Source organism: Tyto alba, unplaced genomic scaffold, assembly GCF_018691265.1.
Source record: "Tyto alba isolate M040663 unplaced genomic scaffold, T.alba_DEE_v4.0 Super-Scaffold_18, whole genome shotgun sequence".
Taxonomy (NCBI): domain Eukaryota; kingdom Metazoa; phylum Chordata; class Aves; order Strigiformes; family Tytonidae; genus Tyto; species Tyto alba.
In genome coordinates this window covers 23,202,331-23,218,462 of record NW_024881280.1, presented here as the reverse complement: position 1 = coordinate 23,218,462, position 16,132 = coordinate 23,202,331, and the positions used below count along the sequence as shown (strand labels likewise).

The 16,132-nt window shown below is 50.4% G+C and overlaps 1 protein-coding gene across 3 annotated transcripts; it reads left to right on the top strand.

Annotated features, from left to right (window-relative positions):
* The first annotated feature begins 157 nt into the window (after nucleotides 1-157).
* Nucleotides 158-14,557, top strand: ISCA2 (iron-sulfur cluster assembly 2). Of its 3 annotated transcripts, none has more exons than XM_042790793.1 (5): nucleotides 158-233; nucleotides 413-581; nucleotides 718-833; nucleotides 1,024-1,135; nucleotides 13,382-14,557. In XM_042790793.1, the coding sequence occupies exons 1-5, from the start codon at nucleotides 175-177 to the stop codon at nucleotides 13,436-13,438; spliced, it is 513 nt and encodes a 170-aa protein (XP_042646727.1). In that variant the 5' UTR covers nucleotides 158-174; the 3' UTR covers nucleotides 13,439-14,557. The 3 variants fall into 3 exon arrangements, with proteins under 3 accessions (XP_042646727.1, XP_042646728.1, XP_042646726.1); XM_042790794.1 differs by lacking the exon at nucleotides 13,382-14,557 and adding an exon at nucleotides 5,005-5,608; XM_042790792.1 differs by lacking the exon at nucleotides 13,382-14,557 and having other exon boundaries at nucleotides 1,024-5,608.
* Nucleotides 14,558-16,132: the final 1,575 nt, after the last annotated feature.

The window sequence follows — 16,132 nt, the reverse complement described above, 5'->3', positions numbered from 1 at the left end:
GCGCCCCGCATGGGGCTATGACGGCGGCCCTCAGCCCGGGCGGGCGGGCAGCGTGTTGCCTAGCAACCCGCCCCGGTTCTGCACTTCCGCCTTGCCGGGCGCCATGACGGCTCTCGCCGGAAGTGGCGGCGGCGGACAGCCAATGGGCGGGCGGGGGCGGGGCGCGGGGGCAGCATGGCGGCGGCGGGGACGCTGAGGCGCGGGTGGAGGCTGGCGCTGGGCGGCCGGACAAGGTACCGCTCCGCCGTGTCGGCGGCTCCGCTCGGCCCCCTCGGGGTTGGGGGGAACCGAACGTCCCCGCTGTGCGGCAGTGGGGTGGCGGTTGTGCGGGTGGGGGTTGGGCCGCTCGCCGGCGGTGGCGCGGTGGGGAGCCCTCTGAGGCTCCCCCTCTCCCCCCCTCTCCCCGAGGCAGCCGGTGTCCCGCTCCGCCGTGCCGAGGGGGAGCGCTGCCGAGGCCCCCGCCGGGTCCCGCCTGTGCAGTTGGCCTCCCGGTGCGGTGGGCCTCGTCCTTCTCCCAGCCGGGCCCGGCGGAGGGTGACCCCAGCGAGGGACAGGTCTTCCTCAGCGAGAGCTGCGTGAAGGTAGGGACCCCGGGGCGGGGGGGGCAGCTTGGGTGCCTCTGGGAGGGATTTCCAAACTGCCCGGACTGTCCTGGGCACATAGGGGAGCCATCTGAGCGTTTGGCAGATATTTTAATCCTCTTCGTTTTCTTTGCAGAGGCTGTTGGAGATCACAGAAGGCTCAGAGTTTCTCAGGCTGCAGGTGGAAGGAGGTGGCTGCTCCGGATTCCAGTACAAGTTTTCCTTGGACACAGTTATCAATTCAGATGACAGGCAAGGGCAGAGGGGTGTAGTGGTGGTCAAGTGTGACTGTTCTTTGCAAAGGTGACAGGAAGAGCGTGTGTGACACGATAGTATGTTGCATTGAAGGGAAGAAGCCTGTGAGATAAGGAAAGTGCTCAGGCTGTGCTTCTCTCTTGGGTCTGCAGCACAGTTAATGGTTAAATATGCTGCTTTTCTGCAGGGTGTTTGAACAAGGTGGTGCTCGTGTGGTCGTGGATGTGGACAGCCTGGCCTTTGTGAAAGGTTCCATGGTGGACTTCAGCCAGGAGCTGATTCGCAGCTCCTTCCAGGTGGTAAGCAACCCCCAGGCAGAGAAGGGTTGCTCATGTGGGACTTCCTTCTCTGTCAAATTCTGACTGGACTTCCTATGGATGGACATAGTCTGCAGACACTTCTGGCAGTCTTCAGAGGGTTTTTGCTTGTTCTTTTCTCAGCTTCTCCCTCTCATCTCCCTTACCTTGTAACACAGCTGTTACACATGACTTCAGCTGTGTACGTGCCTGCACTGAGCCTGTCTCTAAGACTTGTTGGCCTTCCCTTCAGAAACATGATTTAGCAGTGAGCATGCACACAGGAGCATCTCCAGCACCCTGTGAACCACCGGCCAGGTGGTTCTGGCTCGCCTACCCTGTCCTGAATGTAGAACCACTTAACTGCTTGTTTCTGCAAGAGATAGCTGTATATACGTGTGTGTTTATTGAAAGGTCTTACTGAAAAAAAAAAAAGTCTTTGAGATTGATTGGTACTACTTGTGCATTCCCACGTGGGTAGAATCTGGGTTCTTTCAGGCTACTGTTGCTTACCCCTTGTCGTCTAGCTGAATGGGACTCAGAGTCTTTCTCCTGTACACCTTCCAGTGTCACGGGCTCTCCACTCCCCAACTCACAGTGGGCTTTTCTAGGTAATTCACTGTTCTCTTAGCCAGCAGGCTTCTCTTAGTCCCAGGAACCTACAGTAGTTTTAATGTCAGTCCCTGGGCTGAAAGTTTTTACTTGTTCAGAGTAGGTGAAGCTAAAAAATGGAGGTAGGAAGAATTAATAGCTTTTTTGGTTTTATTTAAAAAAAAAAAATTTGTCTATATATAAAAATAAAATATACAGCCTTCCATTCCCCCAGTGCTATTTTAGGCTGTTTTTAAATCTCACTTGGAATTTTAGGTCATTCAGACTCTCAAATTTCATAGTGTGTCTGCTGCCTTCTCTTGCCAGCAGTAAGGGAAGTTCAGGTGACGCAGGCAGAGGAGGATCTGGAGTGCTACTTAAGGGTCCTCAAGTCCCTTTGACTTATTTGTCCAGGAATCTTTTCCATAACTTGCTTCACTGTTTAATCTCCATCTAATGTGCGTAGTTTGATGAAAAAAGTGAAATAGCTCGTTTCCTTTCTGAAACTCCCATGGAATGGGAAATCTAGAAGTTTCCAGAATAATATTTTCATTAGTTGATTTTTATAGTTTTTCTGTTTTTTTTCTATAGTTTTTTATCTGCCACTAGATGTCTTTTAAATCAAGGTGGTTCACCTGCTTCTGGGTGAAAGGAGAGACAGGGAAGCTATTTTTTGTTCCTGCTCTTGTGTTTTATCTGATCATAACCAAATTTTCTATGACTAGAGTCTTTGATGTGAGTGTGGGAGCACTACCTGACTTTGGTCTCAAGGAAACTGGTTATGGCAAACCATGAGCTTTTTAAGACTCTCTGCCACAGGCATTTTTAAGTTTCCCAAATGCCTTTCTACGCTAATCAGCAGTGCATACATACAGCAGTGATTTGCCTATTGATTTCTAGTGCTCAGAGAGTTGTTAGCCAGCTAGTTTCAGTTTCATCCATAGATGTTATAGGAGTTCATACGTGATCTGCCCTGACTTTGTCACATGGGGAATATGGATGGGATTTGGAGCAGCAGCTCTTTTGGTTTAGCCCTTTCCGTTTTCTGCAGCTGACAAGTTCTACCTAGTTATGTTGCTATCAGAGGGAGCTGGATGTAGCACTGTCCCGTTGTGTAAAAGGGAGCAAGAAAAATGTGATTAAAAGACTTGTTTTGGATGTTTTGGCCCTACCCTTATGCTCCCAGGTCTTGAATGTGATGTCAGCCAGAGCTGCCTCTGAAAAGTGTAAGGCCTAAAAGCTTGTGTAGGTAGAAGGTGTTAGATAAACTCAATTTCTTTCAGCTGGGATAAGTAATTAATGAAAGTTGGTGGGAGGAATTGCTTTCTGAACCAGAAAGTACAGATCTTTTCTTGATCCATTTCACACAGTCTGACCTTGATCAAGTCTCTTTTCGGAACTTTTGTGAGAAATAGAAATGCAGCAGTAGTTCTGGGGAGGTAGCAGACCAGCAGCTACCAAAGCTTTTTTCCCCTAAACTAAAGCCTGCCTTCGGCCCCTGTAAGCATGCAGCCTTCATCTTGGATTACAGTTCTTACTAAATGTGAATGTGTTGTGTGTTCAACCTAGCCAGGTTCCACCTGCCTTCGCTCACTCTACACAGATGAAGTAAATCAAGCAAGTGATGTCCATGTGGAGTGTCATCTCTTTCAGAGAATCTGCCTCTCCCAGGGACTGTACAGAGGATGAGGTTTTGGGTCCCCACCAGTGTTACTGGCAGCATTGCTGGGCTGATGGGGAAGCTTGCATGTGTGGCTTGTTCTGCCTGTGGTTCTGGCAGTACTGCTCTAACTGCACTAGGTGGACCCCTTACTCCTTGGGAGTTGCTGCGTTTAACTCATACATGCATTTCAACTTCTGTCAGGGGTGAGGCTGGATCTGCTCCATGCAGGACCTAGGCAGGAGCAAAAGTTTCTTTGCAGCTGCCTGTTTTGGAGGCAGGCTGGAGCTCAGTTCATCTAGTATTGCAGCAGTCTGGTCTCTAGATCAGAGAAACTGCTAGGAGCTGGAGGGGTTCCAGCTGTACAACACATTGCTCATGGACTCCTAGTCCTGCTTCCTGGGATCAGCTGTAATCTACTGGGCAAAGCTACCGGTCTTCCAGTTCCAGTAGGGCATGGGTGCAAAGAGCTATCTGTCACCTCCGGAGTCCTCCTGAGTCTTGAAGTAGTCTGTCAGTACATCAGAAATTGAAAACTTCTGTCCGGGTTAGGAAGTCAGCAAAGGGGGTTGTGTTAGCAGAGGGGGGTGAAGGTGACCTTAGTAAATTTTGTCTACGTAGGCAGAAAAGGCTAGATCCTGGCTCCTACAGAAGAAAAAAAAAAACAACTGTCAAGGTTTGCACACTGAATAGCCAAAGGGGACAAAGATAGCATCACGCTGTAGGCTGTGGGGCAAGACCAGCAGTGCCAAAAGAAGGGTGCAGAGGAATAGATGGGGAATTTGGTACTGCCTGGGCTGTGAGGGGTCTGTAGTGTGGAGATAGGTGGGAGCCCTTGTACTTAACCACCGAGAAAAAACAGGAGTACGGAGCCGGAGGTGCCGCCTTCGCTTCATGGCAAATGAGAAACTGCAGTGGAAAATCTTTCTCTGCTCCCACATGAAGAAGGAGGATTCTCTCAGTTCACCCACCTGACAAGGAATGAATGATCAAGGAAGATATTTATGGAAACCTACGTTAAGATGAAACTTCAAGGGAAAAGGGCACAATCATCAGTGTCACTGACGGGCGGGTAGAAGAGGATGGAATAGAAATACTCACTTTGGTGCAGGCTTGGAGCTCTGCAGGGACTTGTTAGTAGACAACCAGAACATCCTTAGGCTGTGACTCTTCTGTTCTTCAAATTAGGTATCTACCATCGCCTATTAACTCTGGGTCCCTCTTCCAGGCTTCAAGCCAGGCCATGGTAGAGAAATAGCAGATTTTTGTCATGCCCCTGTTCTTGTGGTCTAGGAATATGTATGAGAATGCCATGCTCACCTTGGTGGGTTTCTGTTTGCTATTACTTGCTACAAAGACTCAGCAGGGGGTAAGTGGCTCCTATAAGACCAATAGCCAGCCTAGGGTGGATGTTAGGGGAACAACTGGCCCTCCTGCCCCCAAATTCTCATCTGCAAAATTTCACTAAGCTTAGTCTTCTCCCTTGTGAAATTGTTCATCTGTATAGAGCTGTTGGGTGAGTCAGGAAGACAGCTAGGGCTAAGGAACCAATACCCCCCAGATGACACCCACTGGAACTTCTGCTTCCTCCACACAGTAGTGTAATTTCCTGCCGCTTTAGGGCTTGCCTGGATCCAGCACCTGGAGGAGGAATCACTGAATGATGGAGGAGGCAATAACAGGAAGGCAGAAGTACATGAAAGAAGGCTTCTCTAGTCTGTGTCCCACACTGTGAAGGCAAATGCTTTTGTATCAAGACTGTCTTCAGCCTTGCAAGTGTTTCAAGCATCTGCTGGCAGCTGGAAGTAAAAAAACTAGAGTGGTATAAACCCCACTGTTGACACCATTAGCTGGGACTGGCCAGAGGAGTTTACTGAATTCAGAACAGGTGTGCTGTATTTGCTGGATGAGTTGTGACAACACCTACTTGAGGACTGAACTGCACACTGTCTCCACTAGCAAACAGCAGTCAGATTTGTTGGCAGAGGGTGTGATAGGATGTGTACTGTTTTGATGCTTTGTTCTCTTTGCCTGTTTTCATGCACACCAGCCAAAGCTCTCGCCCAGTGTTCACCTTGCTTCTCTGGAATGGGGCGTAGCTGCTGGAGAGACTGGCAGCAGAGAAAGGGATAGCTTTGCTTAGTGGTGTTTGACAGGATTGTCAGCCAGCCTGGAAAAAGGAGATAGCGCATTGGTGAGAATAAACTGCAACCACCTGTATTGTATCAAGCTCCTTCATTTGGGTAATCTTTTTATTGTGTGTTGTTTGGTGGGTGTTAGGTTTTTGGTTTTTTGTTTGTTTGTTTGGGGTGTTTTGTTGTTTTTTTTTTTTTTTTTTTTTTTTTTTTCATTTTAAAGCAGGATGAATCCTTGAAACAAATGCTGTCAGAGGCTAGGTATAGGATTAATGTTGTGGTTTGGATCTTGCTGGGTTCTGAGGAATATGTTTGCTCTGCATGATTTCCAGGATTAGGCTGCAACTGGCTTTGATCTGTGCAGAGACCTGCCCAGGAAACAGCTCAGTAGATCATGGACTTGGGGTGGGTTTAGCATCCAGCCGTGGACAGAAACGCTGTGGTGAGGCAGCTGAAACTGTTCATGGCCGCGAGATGGGCCATTACTCCAAGGCTGTGATTCTTCACCCTGTGGGGAGCAGTTTGTGCGCAGTGCTTCCTGCCTCTGGCCTTCCCAGCACTTGTATGGCTCTTAATATTTCCTGCTTGAGCAATAAGAGTTTATGGCCCTAGTCTTTGTGGTTGATTAGAGCCCAAGTTTGTGCCCCTGTTTTAATCAGTGCTCATTTACCTTTGGCATCCTTCAGAGGAACAGAATGGTATGTCTTTCAGTTGCCATGGAAACAGTGAGACTAAATGCACATTTCCATGGCAACCTGCCATTATCTTCAGCTCTATCTGTGGGTCTCATTTTCTGACCATGGGGGTGGGGTGGTGAAAATGGAACTTCATCTCTTAAAAAAATAAAATTAAAAAAAAAAAAAGGTAAAATAAAGATGCTACCACCGCCATCATCACCACCCCCTTTCCTCCTCTGGCTAAGGCTTGGGGCTGAGAGAGGCCTGTGACTACTACTACCATCCCCCTGTGCTGGGGCTCTGAGGTATTCTCTTCAGCTCCTTCTCTCCTTCACCCTTCTAAAAATAGAGACATTCAGAACAATTTGATGACAGTGTTCCAGCACTTCTCTGAGCTCTTTGTTTCCTCAACTAACGCTCCCAGAAAAGGCCCTTGAAGTTAATTGAACTTTCCAATGGGTTCCAAAGGTCAGTGTGTCCCAGCTCCTTTTGGTCTGAAGGGCCAAGGGTTAATTATAGGGTCTAAGGCTCTGAGGAGAAGCCTTTGTCTGCTCGGACTGGAGGTACCAGGGCGCATTATGTTAACCTCAGGAGCGAGGGACCTTCTTGCAAGAGGGGCAGCACTGTTGTGCCCATCAGTTAGGGATCAAAGGCAATCTGTTTGTGTGCAACTCAGGGGATGTAAGGTGGAGAACCCAGGTGTTTGCTGTATGATGGGTCTTGCAGCCCCCCAGCCAGAAGTGCTCTTGGCCACTGCTAATACCTCTGCCTCCTTCAGCTACTGAGTCAGAAAAAGGACACAATTTGCTGTACTCTGAGCAATTGCACACAGCTGTTCCTTAAGCCTGTGTTCATTATTCTTGTTCTACCTGGCTTGACCTTTAGCTAATTCCTCTTATTCATGGCCTAATCTTGGTTACTAAGGGAAAAACCTTGCGTCTTCCTCTGTTCTAGCCTGGTACAATAGAGTTATCCATGGAGAGGATGTGGTAGAACTTTCCTTCTACATCTGCCCCACTAGCCTTTCACAGGTGCTGGGGCAGAGGATGATAAAGTTCCGTCTGCTCAGGAATTAGCATGGAGGCAGATGGGGTCTTCAGAACAGGCCAGCCAGGTGAGGCAGGTGCTGCTCAAGCACAACTCTTTTCCTTGCTGTAGTCTGCCACTGTACTGACTGCACACGACAAAGAGCTTTCACAGTCAGCCTGGGTTTGTGTTGTCTCATGAAGGGGACAACAAAGACCAGATAGCCCCGTACATTGCTTGAACTTGCAGGATTTCACCCTGGAAGAATCATTGCCTGAGCACACTGCCAGGGTTTTCTTGGGAGCTATTGCTTGGAAGACACTGAGAATGGTCTCTGAAATGTGGGGACCCCCCTCCTGAGCTAAAGTGCTAAGCACTGGGACAAACGCTGCGTGGTTTGCATGGGCAGAAGTTTGCTAGAGGATGTGCTGCTGATGCTAGAGCAGGCTGGCTGGGCTCCCTGGGGTGCCATGGCAGAGGGTATGGGGGAAGGTTTGCTGTCCGTGCTCCGTGTGTGAAGCGGTGGCTGTGCTCCAGCTGCTGTGGGGAGCTGACTTGGTGCACGGCAGCCAGAGAGCAGGGACAGCCTGGGCTCTTCCTGCTGAGGACCACTGCAGGCTGGCAAGCTTATGCCGTGGGCTAGAACCATAAGGAAGTGTCCCTGGGGGCTCAGTCGTAGCCCTGCTGCCATGGCTCGCACACGGGGGTGGCTTTAGGCTCTTCCCCTCATGTCCATAGCAGCTGAGCAGGCACTGACTGAGGGAGCCACATGACCCCTCATTCAGCTTCTTGGCACAGGGTCAGTTCTCATTCCCTTCACCTCTCCTTCACCTCCCTGCTTACTCATGCATGCCCGCCACAAATTTCAGACCTGGAAGATTCATGTTAAATATAGAAACTTTTCAGGGAAGAGCTAATAGCATTTGGAAAAGAGAATTCAGAAGCTACCTTTGGTGACAAAGGCGGAAATAATGGGGCGATGCTATCGTTAGCAGAACTTTATCTACCAGCACCTGCAAAAGCTTAATGGGGAGAGGGGAAGCAGTGGGACTGTGTGGCAGATATCTCGGCCTCTTAATAAAACACTTCCCCCTGCTGCCACTGTCCTATGTTCACAGATAACAGGCACAGGCCAGAAATAGGACTGCCGTGGTGAAAGAAGTTAGTTAATCCTCTTCAAGCTAAGCAAAAATGTACCAGTGAATAGCCAATTCACAGGGCAGAGCTGAATTACACAGGAGAAAATTGTGTCTGTGAATCAAATGGAGTTCCAGCGCTGTGAGAGAGTGAAGACAAAACAGGCTGGTGTGGGCGAAGGGGAAATAGCCCAGAGAGATGCTCAGGGTGGAAGGCAACAGCAGGTATTTGCTGAGCCTCCCCCAGCTCCACTTCAGAAGCACAGGTTTGTGGATGGATGTGGCTGTGAAGGTGGGAGGGCACATACAGCTGTCCAGGTGTTGTAAGAGGCAAAAGAACCTGATGAAACCTGGGAGTCTCTGAGAAGACAAGTATTGGTGAAGGGATGGAGTGTAGTGCATGTAGGAAAAAAGCAAATGGGATAGAGGAACAAGGAGTGGGCAGCTGGAGGAACGGGATGCAAAGGCAGAGCAGAGCATGTGCCCATGCACGCTGGGCAGCTGTCCTGCCGAGATACAGCCGTGGGGATGTCAGATCTGTGAAGCCACTGACCCACCATGCGCTGGCTGAACTCTGGATGGTGACACCTGTGGGGAAGGAGCCTTAGCAAACAAAGTGCCAATGTTTCAGAGATGAAAACCAGATCCACCAAAGGACTGGAAAATTACCTGCATTTCAAGGACTGGTCCCCGCTGGCCTGGAGAAAAGGCAGCAGATCTGAAAAGCAAGTATGCCCAGAAAGCCTCAGTCAATGTGTTACATGCTTAGGAGCGTGGGCTAGTTCTCCAGCTGAGTAAAGGCCCTTGTTGTAAGGAGTTGAGGAGCAGACTTCTGCTGATTGAAAATGCCCTATTCTACAATAAGCTGGGCGTTGCGGACTGATGGCCTCTGATCTGTGCTGGGAGTGATAATATTACAGGGCAAATGAGACCACTAGAAGTGTCACATTGGAAGGGCTTCCTAAAGACTAAGGCTTGGGGGGAAAAGGGAAGTCTTAGACCCCTGGGGCTGGTCCAAAAACAGAGTAGCTCAGCAGAAGGACAGCTTATTGAGAGACTTGTTTGTCTCAAGACAAAATGAGGTCACACCTTGCACACTGTATGCAATGCTGGGCATAGAGACGTCTCACTGCTCGAGTTCCTCACCCAATGCTCAGGTGTGAAGGGCTCACTATGCATGATGCAGCAAGCGTCTTCTGGCCCAGGGGAACCTGATCGCATCTTCCCAGGGATGCTGATTTGTGTCGCTTCCTTTGGAAGGACTGTGCTCTCTTTGCCCCCTCCCCTCCTGTTCACGTTTTCCAGATGCATTTGATTTATACATACTCATTCCCTTCCTCACAGGAATGAGTTTTGGTGCGTGTCGGTTGCGTGAGAGAAAAATTGATAGAGCAGGCTGCAGAGCAAAGCAGCTGGGATCTTTCTTAGGAAAGCCGCAGTCGTTAATTATAGGAGTATAACTAAACCCTGGCTCAGGCAAAAAGCATTTTGTAGATCTCCTTCCTTTCTTTTGTACCTCCCTGCGCAAGTTGTCACATCAAAGCCGGGATTCAGGAACAAGTCAACACGACACCCACCTTTTTGAATAAAAATGGGATGCCAAGTGCCAGGGAGCAGCTCCCTTTCTGGTTCCCTTCTTTCCCAACCCGGTATGAGGGGCTCTGCACCTCTCCCCGGCGAGGGCTGCAGGCAGCTCTTGTCTGTCCCTTGGGTGTGCTCCCGCTTCTTCCCTGCCTCAGGCAGCTCGGTGAGTCAGCTGCTGCTTTACCAAAGCCTCTCAGGTCTGATCTGAGCACCAGCCTCCTCTCCCCTGCTCAGGTCTGTGCAGCTCGGCCAGTACTTTGGGATGGCAGGTTCCCCAGGGGCCCGTTTTATTAGCAGAGTCACTGCAGAGCTGGGTATTTCAGTCCCAAGCAGCTTCATGTGTGCATCACAGGCAGAGCCAGCAGCACTGGCAAGGATTTTCTCTGTATGAATTTACCCCAAGTGAAAGAGAGTCGGGGAAGAGAGGGAAGAAACATAACCTGGACGTCCTTAAAAACCCAATACTCCCTATTTGTGTGCCTTTCCACTGTGTTTCTGGCTGATGATCCCAGTACAGGCCGTGCTATTGCCCTGTTTCAGAGACTGCCTACACAGATAACCTCATCTTAACATTGCTGGCTTGCTCGCAACCTTTGCTCATGTCACCTCATGATCTGTAATACCAAGATAAGAATGCTTGCCGCAGCAGGAGTCTGCCTGCATTAACAACTAAGAGATACTAAGAGGAAAGAGGGTTATGAACATACCTAGGGTAGCTAAAGCTGATTTGATCTCTTTGGAGAAGGAAGTTTTTATGTATTTTCCTCAAAGTTTCACAGGGCTGCTAGGAGACATGTGTGCCTAACCAAGGGAGGTACTGTCATCAGAAGCTGATTTTGGTGCCCCAGATGGATGGATGTTCATGGCCTTTTGCTGGGACTTAGGCAGTGAGAGAAAGGAAGGGGGGCACTGGCTCGCTAATTAAGAGACTTTCTCTCTGCTGCCTTTCTGCTGCTTGGAGGGGGGAGGCAAAACTCATGTCTGATGAGAACCTCTTGCCTGTGCTGGGACCCCTCTTAAAAGCTCCTAAACATTAAAAAAAAAAAAAAAAAAAAATCTGCAAGCACTTTGATAGTTCTCACAAGAAAGTGAAACAGAAGAGCCTTTGAGCTGTACATATAAGAAAAACCTCTGTACATCACTGGAGGAAGAAAGGCTGGTGGAGCCGAAATCTGGCAATAGTCCCCAGCTGGTGAGGGAGGTGCTTTTCTGCTGCGAGCTCCTGTCACGACTGATGCAGAGACAGAGAGAAAGGAGAAACGCAGGATCCTAGTGCTGCAAACCCGCCAGGGTGTCAGTGGGACAGGGAGGATGAGCCAGCACTCGTCCTCTGTTCAGGGGCTTGGCCTCATCACATCACCCCTCGTCCTATGGGACCCCTTCCCTCCACGGGAGCCTCCCGACCAGGCAGCATCCCCCTGCTCTGCATCCCCCCGGGTTTCCATAGCCATCGGTGGTGTCAGCTGTGCGGGGAAGCCGATGGAGGGAGATGAAGGTTTCTCCCCATCCTGAGCCAGCGGTGGGGTGGGAGGAGAAAAAGAGCATCCTGATGCTTCTGATAGAGGCAGCAGCACCCAGGCTGCCCCAGTTCAGCCCCGGCTAGGCCAAGGTGCAAGGGTGCAGTGGGGGTGTGTAGCCCCCAGGGGCTCTGCAGGGCAGATTTTGGGGGACTGTATGCATCCCAGAGCCAGCCCAACACACCCCCTGCTCTGCCAGGGGGCTACCGATACCAAACACATGCCACTCCTAATTTTGTGTCACCGCAGCCTTCATCTTTTACCCCCATAGCCTGCTCTATTTTTCCTCCCTTGGTGTATTATCAGTCAATGAAGTCAGAATATAATCTTTGGCTTTAATGAGAACACATTGTGGGGGCTGGAGCGGCACAGGCAGCCTTGAAAGCATTTTTATTCCCAGGATGGGGAAGCAGGGCTCTGGAGTAAAACCTCATGGTGAGGGAGATGGGTCAGGTGATGGAGGGGAGTACAGGTATCCAAGACAGTGACCCAGCAGGAGGAGAATGGGAATCCTGGGAGAGCTCCCTGCACCCTTGGCACACCAGGGAGAGTGTATTTCATCATCTGCTAACCATCCTCACCCTTCCCCACACAGACAGGAGGAAGGGGAAGACCTGCGCATTCAATCCAGATAGAAAACTTGGGGGGGACTTTCAGAAAATAAAATTAAAATGTCAATTTGAACCCCAAACAATTCATATTATTTAGCATTAAAAAAAAAAAAAAAAAACCAAAACAAAACCCAACCCATAGGTCAGCTTTGAGATGGAACTGTCATTTTGAAAGAAAGCCAAGCTACTTAATTTAAAAGATGTCTGAACAAAATGTTTTGACATTTTCAGGAAAAAATTATCCCATACATTTTCAGACAAAACTTGCTAACAAATGTGACTGAAAAGTTTGGCATCCTGAAAACCGCATTTTGAGGCAAGCTTGGCAAGTGCCAAACATATTTCATACATTCCTGGGCACAACCCAGGCAGCTGAAGCGTGGTGGTGCCAGGCAGAGCCCAGAGAGCTGCCCGGGGAGCGGAGCTGCCCAGGGATGCTCAGCACAGGCTGGGCAGGTCCTGGCTGTGCCCAGGGCAGCTCCGCGTGGGCTTTTCCTTGACCCGGCTCCTGCCAGCTCCTCTCTGCCCACGGCGGGCAGGGAGGCACGGGTACCCATGGGGCCAGGTGCCTGCTCCTGCCTCTGGCTCAAGCCACGGCTCTGCTGCAGGGATGAAAACTTGGGCCCTGATCGTTTTTAGCATACGGTGGTGGGGAAAGGAACTATAAATAAGCCAGAACCGTCCTTCAGTGGCTTGTGCAGTGTGGGGAAGAGAAACACAGAGGTTTCTGACATAACCGTGTTCCCAAAGGGGGATTCTTGGAGAGCCTGAGTGCGTGATTTCCTGATCAGAGAGAGAGGAGCAGGCACAGGCACAGAATACTGTATCCCTGCCTGGCCTGTTGAGCAGTCTACGTGCTTTTCAGCAGCGAGATTAGAAGTCAAGAGGAATTTGCCATTTACAACGCAGCATACTCTTGTATGCTGAGACCTCTGGTCTCATGCAGCACCTCTGTGCCAGGCACCAGCTGTGGTACGGCGCTGACCGCCTACACCCTTCTCCCCAGGTCCCACCCCAGGCCCCCAGCAGGTTAGAGAGGCTAAGGGCACATGTTGGGGGGATTTCACAATTGCAGGCGGCAGGCAGAGCTGGGCTGTCTGGGCTTGTTTCGAGCTCAGTAAAGCAGACCTTTACAAGGGGAGGGCGGCCAAAGCTGGTGCCAGGCCAGACCCTCTGCATCATTTTATGGCTTAAATAGGTTGATGCTTGCCCATCTCAGTAACCTGTTCTGGCACACTGGGAGACCTGAGAGTCTCTGACCTATTTCCATGAATTCAGCATTTTCCCATCTTCACCACTTCTGCTCCTGCAGCCTGGAGGAGGGAAGGAGGGACTTGGCGGAGGAAGTGTGAGGAAAATGCATTTGTAAAGGTAAGAGAATAAAAACCAAGCAGCAGATGTGACTCGAGCTGTCTGCAAATCCTCAGAGGGACCGGAGAACTGCTGAAAGCATCTCCTCTGAAGCAGCTCACTCCCAGGAATGCCTCGTCTCGCTGCAACAGGCTTGAGACCAGCGCTTCCAAACCAGTGGCTGCAGGAAGGCAGTGGGAGCATGACACGTGCCCTGAGGACCTTTCAGCCCTGACAGCTGCCAGGGACTTTTGCCTTAAGGCTTCAGGGTTAACATCCTTCCCTTCTGGGGGGCTGAAACATCCCCTAGGGCCTGGCTGCTCCAAACTAAGCCATACATAGCAGCAAGAAATAGCGATAAAGCTTCACCCCAGGGCACAGGTCTTCCCTCTGTAGTTATTCCTGTTTTAATAGAAAATAGCCCAAGAAATAAAGCTGGCTTCTGCCTGCAGCCTGGGCCAAGGCTCCTTGCAGCAGCCAAAGAGCATGGATCGGTATGAGGTGGCCACTGTTGCAGCTGTGTAACCTGGAGCAGAGGGATGGAGAGGCAGAGCAGCTGCACTCACTGCCCGTCTGGCTCCAAGTGCCGCTGCCTGAAAAGCTTTTCGGAAGAAAATGCTGTTTGTTCTGACATTTAGAATAGATTAAAAATCGTTACAGGCTCTTCTGGAACATTTTAGAAGGTGAAGCTATTGATTTAGAAACTCAACATCAGTTTTGTAAGAGAGCTGAAATCTCCCCGGCTTCCTCCTGTGAACACCAGCACCTGGTCCTGGCTGATGGCAGAGCGATGTTTATCGCCACATCGCTTTCCATCCCCAGTTCATCTCTGCCCTGTGCCTTGCGCAGGGTTGTATGAGGGGCCACTCAACTCCCCAAAAGCCTCTCGGTATGCGAAGGATGCTCAGTCTCTTCCCTTTTGCGGGTCCATTAGGGACTGGTGGTGTTTTTAGGCATTTCACCATGTGAACCTGCTGCTCTTCGTTGCTGGCTGCTAGCCGCGTTGCAGATGCTCCTGGGTCCCAAGGATGTGCCATCGTAGCCAAACCCTTTCCTGCACCAGGAATGCCCATCATGCAGGATCAGCACTGCAAAAGCCCCGCAGTTGCACAGTCCCAGCCTATGCTGGAAATTATTTTTATTTTGAAAATATTGAAAAATATAAAAACATATATTAAAAATATTTTTATTTGCAGCTCATGCAAACGCCTGTAGATACTGGGCCCCAAGGAGGGTTGTCAAATGCCATGAGCTTAGGAACGATGTTGTGAGGGCTGACAACACTGTCTGTGTGCCAAGTGTTTGTGCCATCAGGGAACCAGTGGCCTGTTTCTCAGTGCCACATGTTTCCCTCTCCCATCTCCTGGATTTTTGCACACTGAGGACCCTGCATTCAAGGAGCAACTTCACACCCGCTATCATTTGTATCTCTTCCTGACTTTGTCACCTCAACCTCAGATGCCATTTCCCTCGGTACAGTGCAGGCTGGCACTGGTACACTCTGGATCATTGTGCTGATGGCAATTAATAACTTCACTGGTTTCAGTCTAAGCACAGGCAAAGGTCCTTTTCTTCATGCCACCTCCTCATACCTGCATCTCACCTGCTCCAGATTTGGTTTCAGAGTTGGAGAGCTGCCCAAGTTTTACCCATTTGAGATTTTCCCTGTCAGCTGCCAGGACTGCTGGGACATCTTCTTTCCTCCCCAGATGATCTCTCTGGGAGATGAGGGACATCCAGCCTACCCTGGTGAGTACATGGACTTACCAGGTACCTCTGGCCACTGCCGAGGACAGAAATACTCAAGCGCATGTGTCCCTACCGTGACATGGGTTTGTGTCCTGGCCCATCTGCAACAGCTGGCTGTGCTGTGGTGCAGCCCATTTTGCATGGCCCTGTGGTAGCAAGACAGCCAAAAAGCAGGGGCACAGGTGGGGACCTTGGTCCAGAGGGATTTAGGCAATACCCCTAGTGAAGCTCTTTTGTCGTGCTGAGATGAGACACCAAAGACTTCACAGCAGTGCTACACCTGACACAGAGTGACAGCCAAGCTGTTCCCAACTTAAAAAGACCCATGTGCCATGATGGTTTCAGCTTGACTCGTGATTTTCTTTACCAGTCTGTGTGTTTTGCACTTGTGATGAAGGAGCAGAGGTGGTGAGGTGTCAGGCACCAGCAGCACAGGCAGCGAGGGCTCAGAACACCCCTGCCCTCCAGCTGCTGAGCGGGAGGATGAGCAGCTCACACTGCCCTGACCCGCCATGCTGTGCTCACTGCCAGATGCCAGACAGCTGTGCTTGGGCACTGCACAGGGCTCTCTGGGGGCACAAAGGCTCCTTGGTCAAGCTCCTCAGAGCATCCCTGTGTCCCTGGGAGCAGGCAGGTCCTGCCTGCAGTGACATTAATGCAGCGAAACACAGCAGTACTCAGCCCCTCAAACTCCTCCCGTCAGCAGAAGTGAAATAAAATTGCCTCCGCTGCTGGCTCTGGAGTGAGCTCATATCTCTTAGCCCCTAATCAGGGCAGATATGAAATTTCTTATCTGTTAAGTAAAACGGTGCTGCACTTCAATACATCCAATTATTTTTTCCAATAAGTGTGAGTGAGGGGGCTGGCGGGGCTGGCTGTGGGAACTCGTACAGTCAGCAGTGAGCTGGCAGCAGGGGGGGCCCTCTCCCGGCAGGGACCTCAACCCAGCATCCTGCGCAGGACC

What these genes read in the sequence shown, in the direction of transcription:
- ISCA2 (XM_042790792.1), top strand. Translation starts at nt 175, where the DNA reads ATGGCGGCGGCGGGGACGCTGAGGCGCGGGTGGAGGCTGGCGCTGGGC. An exon ending in TCAGCGAGAGCTGCGTGAAG is followed by an intron (nt 582 to 717) that starts GTAGGGACCCCG and finishes TTTTCTTTGCAG; the next exon opens with AGGCTGTTGGAGATCACAGA. An exon ending in GTTATCAATTCAGATGACAG is followed by an intron (nt 834 to 1,023) that starts GCAAGGGCAGAG and finishes GCTTTTCTGCAG; the next exon opens with GGTGTTTGAACAAGGTGGTG.